We start from the raw sequence: 3305 nt of genomic DNA, 5'->3' as shown, positions 1-3305 counted from the left end.
GGCTATAATAGTAGGAGTGGTAATAATAGTAATAATCCAGAACAAGTCAAGTGACAATGAAGGCGGTTAGGTTTTTGTGGAGATGGTCGATTCACACGTCACCATTCTAATCTCACAAATGACCAAATGCCGATAACGATTTTTGACCAAACCATCAATAAATAAAATAAAATGAGTTTTAATTAATAATCACACAGTAGATATATTAAAAAAAATCATCTATGCTACTCGTACTAATTAAAACGAATTAAAAGTGATGATACTGGTAATAATAATAATAACAATAACAATAACAACTACTTACAAAAGGGAAAATTTTGTGTATTAAACTGAGTTTATAGGCATAAATATGATCAAATATATGAATTATGTATGAGTTTAGCTAGAAATGAACTCAAACATGATATTGTTCTAATTGAACATCTTTACCACTTAATGGTTCATACTCACCTAAATAACTTTCAAGATGATCCGATAAACCCGCCTTATCGATGTTTTCGTGATGATACGATTTGCAAACGAGGTAAAGTATGGTTTGGATCACGAGCCCAAATAAGAACAAACACAAGAGCAGTATCAAACACAAAACCCCGAACCCAATCCTCTTCCAAGCATCAAACGAGCTCCCGTGCACAACGAGCCCATCGAACAAAAATTGTATGAGTATGAATGACATATTCAACAAAAAGAAGGTAGAAATCGCGATTGCTTGGTTTCCTTTGATTAAATCTTTGGTTTTTGTCATAGCTTTAATCCCATATGAACTCTCAAGAACAGATACGACACTTGCTAGTTGCCAAATAACGGTCATGTAAGCGAATCCAATAACGTATATGATTAGTAATACGTATAGGATCACAACCCCGAATGCGTTATAAGGTAAGATAACCAAAAAGATGATGAAAATCAATATGGCTATGAAGTTGTAAACAAAGATAGCCGCAAACATGCATAAAAAAGTGACCATGAGTCTTTTCCAGACTTTTGGGACGACGCTCATGACTTTTATAAAAGTCAACTCGCGTCCCGTGTAAACAGATGCAATCGTGTAAACGACTGCAGCTGTTGACAATAGGGATAAGATTAAGAGGATGGTGAAGTATGCAACTTTGAATAGGATAAAATTGATCCATTCGGATGAAAGTGTGTCGGAAAGTTTGTTGTATCGTTTAGTACCAGGACGGGTGACCTCCTGTTCAAATTCGGTGTGTTTGATGTCGCGAAATAGTGAGTTTGAGATCTCGAGGTGGGCTAAAAAGATGAAGGCTAAAGGGAGGATGAGAGTTAAGGTTATTTGGGTGAAGATTTTTCTCCATGAGATGATGATCTTGAAACTTTCTTTGAAGATGCCTGAAAGCCCTAAAAATTGCATTTCTTCTTGTTCTCTATCCATTTTTGCAGAAAATAAAAATTAGTTTGAAGGAGAAATGGTGTGGCTGGCCTATAAAAATGTAAAATGAAGTGGGATTGCGACTTGACTTTTGTATAACCAAATTAATTTATACCCTTTGATTTAAGTCATAATTACAGATCGTGCCATTATGATCCCGTGTTAGGTGCTGTGGAATTTCAATATAAATAAGGGAAGTCATCGAGATGAGGTTAGAAACACGTTCTCGAAGTTGCGTTTATTTCTTTAAAATAATTAATGATAAGCACAAACTTAATTAATCATAGTAATCCGATATCAAAATATTAAATATTTAAAATAAAGTTTAAATTTTAATCATGATAACTTTATAATTTATGTTAGATGCAAAAAAATGTTGACAAAAAATAAATTGTGAATTGTTAAAAATTGTCAAATGAAACTTATATAATTTTAGAGTAAGAGTCATGTAACTGTACGATATTTTTTATGCTTAAAAAATTAAAATATACAAAATTGGTATAATAATTTTAGCGACCATTGTATGTTTTACTTTTATGGACCATGTTATTTCTTAGAAATAGCGTTTTAAAATTTTAATATACTCGCATAAGAAGTTGGGGGTAGTTTAGGGATTTGAGCGTGGCGATGGTTCCAAACGCCTGTTATACGTGGAGTTAATGTTGGTTGACATGGTCGTACACGCCAACAATGCAGCCGGAAGCTTCGCCGTTTGATTCCCAGGTCTTTGCGTTGACTAGTCAACCACCATTATTAATTGTCAAGCTATGTTAACACCCCACGATTGAATTTTTTAATCTATTTAAAGAATCTTAACACTATTTGTGGGAATACGACAGTAGCCATTCGACCATTTATTTGTATTAGAAAACACAAATATGGCTAACACGCTCATGATGCCATCGAGTACACCACTAGAATGTGCCACCAAACATGCTGGGGCCTACTGTTATGAACTTCCAGAATTACTTTTTATTCGACAAAGTTCCACGGAAAAACCCGGAACGTTATCGAAGGATTGCCAGGAACAAGTCATAAGTCGACGTGTAAAACTCACTCCCAAAAACTAGTTTGAAGGAGGAAAAGACACATTTGACTTATATGACACCCACTATATCTACTACTACTAATCTACACCTAGCCGATGCGGGATCTTTAAACCATAACACGTGCTAGCCCCAACACGTTGCATTACTAATGGTGTTAGATGTTTTTGTTAAATAAAGCAGTTAAACTAAATTAAAGCCAAGAAAATAAAAATAAAAATAAAACATACACAATCAATCATTCACATAAAAAAACATTTGATACAATTTGTTACTATCGAGTTAAATTTAAGTCTATGCAGCTTAAAATCTAGCTGGAAAAATTGTTATTAAGATTGGGAGGATCTCTTGCGCCATATCCTAATTATTAATCTTCATCCTTTTATTCTTCTTCAACTTGGGATTATCGTTATCTGGTGATGCTTTAGATTTGTTGTCAAGTTTCTCAAGTTCAAGACGTGTTGGGTTTTGTTATTGGGTTTTCAAATATGAGTAAGTATTAACAAGCCCAAGCCCAACAAAATTAGGCCCATTGCTTGGTTGACTTGGTCAAGCATAGGAGGGCATCTTAAAACATCAAGTTGTAGCTGTTTTCATCATCAAGAGAGAAAGAAAGATCACAGAGAGATCAAGAAAAAGAGTCAAAACCCCAATTCCCGTCTACAGTGACAGCAGGCCAGAAAACCTTCGATCCCCGGAGATCCGACCGTTGAATCTTCTTCATTTTTGGGCTGTGTCTTCCTGACATCAGTGCCAACATTTTCAACCGTTGAATTCGTCTCAAGTGGTCTGTAGCTCGAGTTACAGCAGGTCGAACAGTAGCAGAATTTTGGGTGATGAAATTCTTCTTTTGTCTTTAATTGTTTCAT

The 3305-nt window shown here is 35.0% G+C and overlaps 1 protein-coding gene across 1 annotated transcript; it reads right to left on the bottom strand.

The window, feature by feature from the left end:
* Positions 1-394: 394 nt before the first annotated feature.
* LOC139857897 (uncharacterized) lies at positions 395-1393 on the bottom strand. The gene has a single exon (XM_071846747.1). The coding sequence runs from the start codon at positions 1391-1393 to the stop codon at positions 395-397; it is 999 nt and encodes a 332-aa protein (XP_071702848.1).
* Positions 1394-3305: the final 1912 nt, after the last annotated feature.

The sequence above is a fragment of the Rutidosis leptorrhynchoides genome, chromosome 7 (assembly GCF_046630445.1).
Source record: "Rutidosis leptorrhynchoides isolate AG116_Rl617_1_P2 chromosome 7, CSIRO_AGI_Rlap_v1, whole genome shotgun sequence".
Classification (NCBI taxonomy): domain Eukaryota; kingdom Viridiplantae; phylum Streptophyta; class Magnoliopsida; order Asterales; family Asteraceae; genus Rutidosis; species Rutidosis leptorrhynchoides.
This window is presented reverse-complemented; position numbering and strand designations above follow the sequence as displayed.

Excerpts from the sequence above, each read along its gene's own strand:
- LOC139857897 (XM_071846747.1), bottom strand. The coding sequence starts at position 1,393 with ATGGATAGAGAACAAGAAGAAATGCAATTTTTAGGGCTTTCAGGCATC.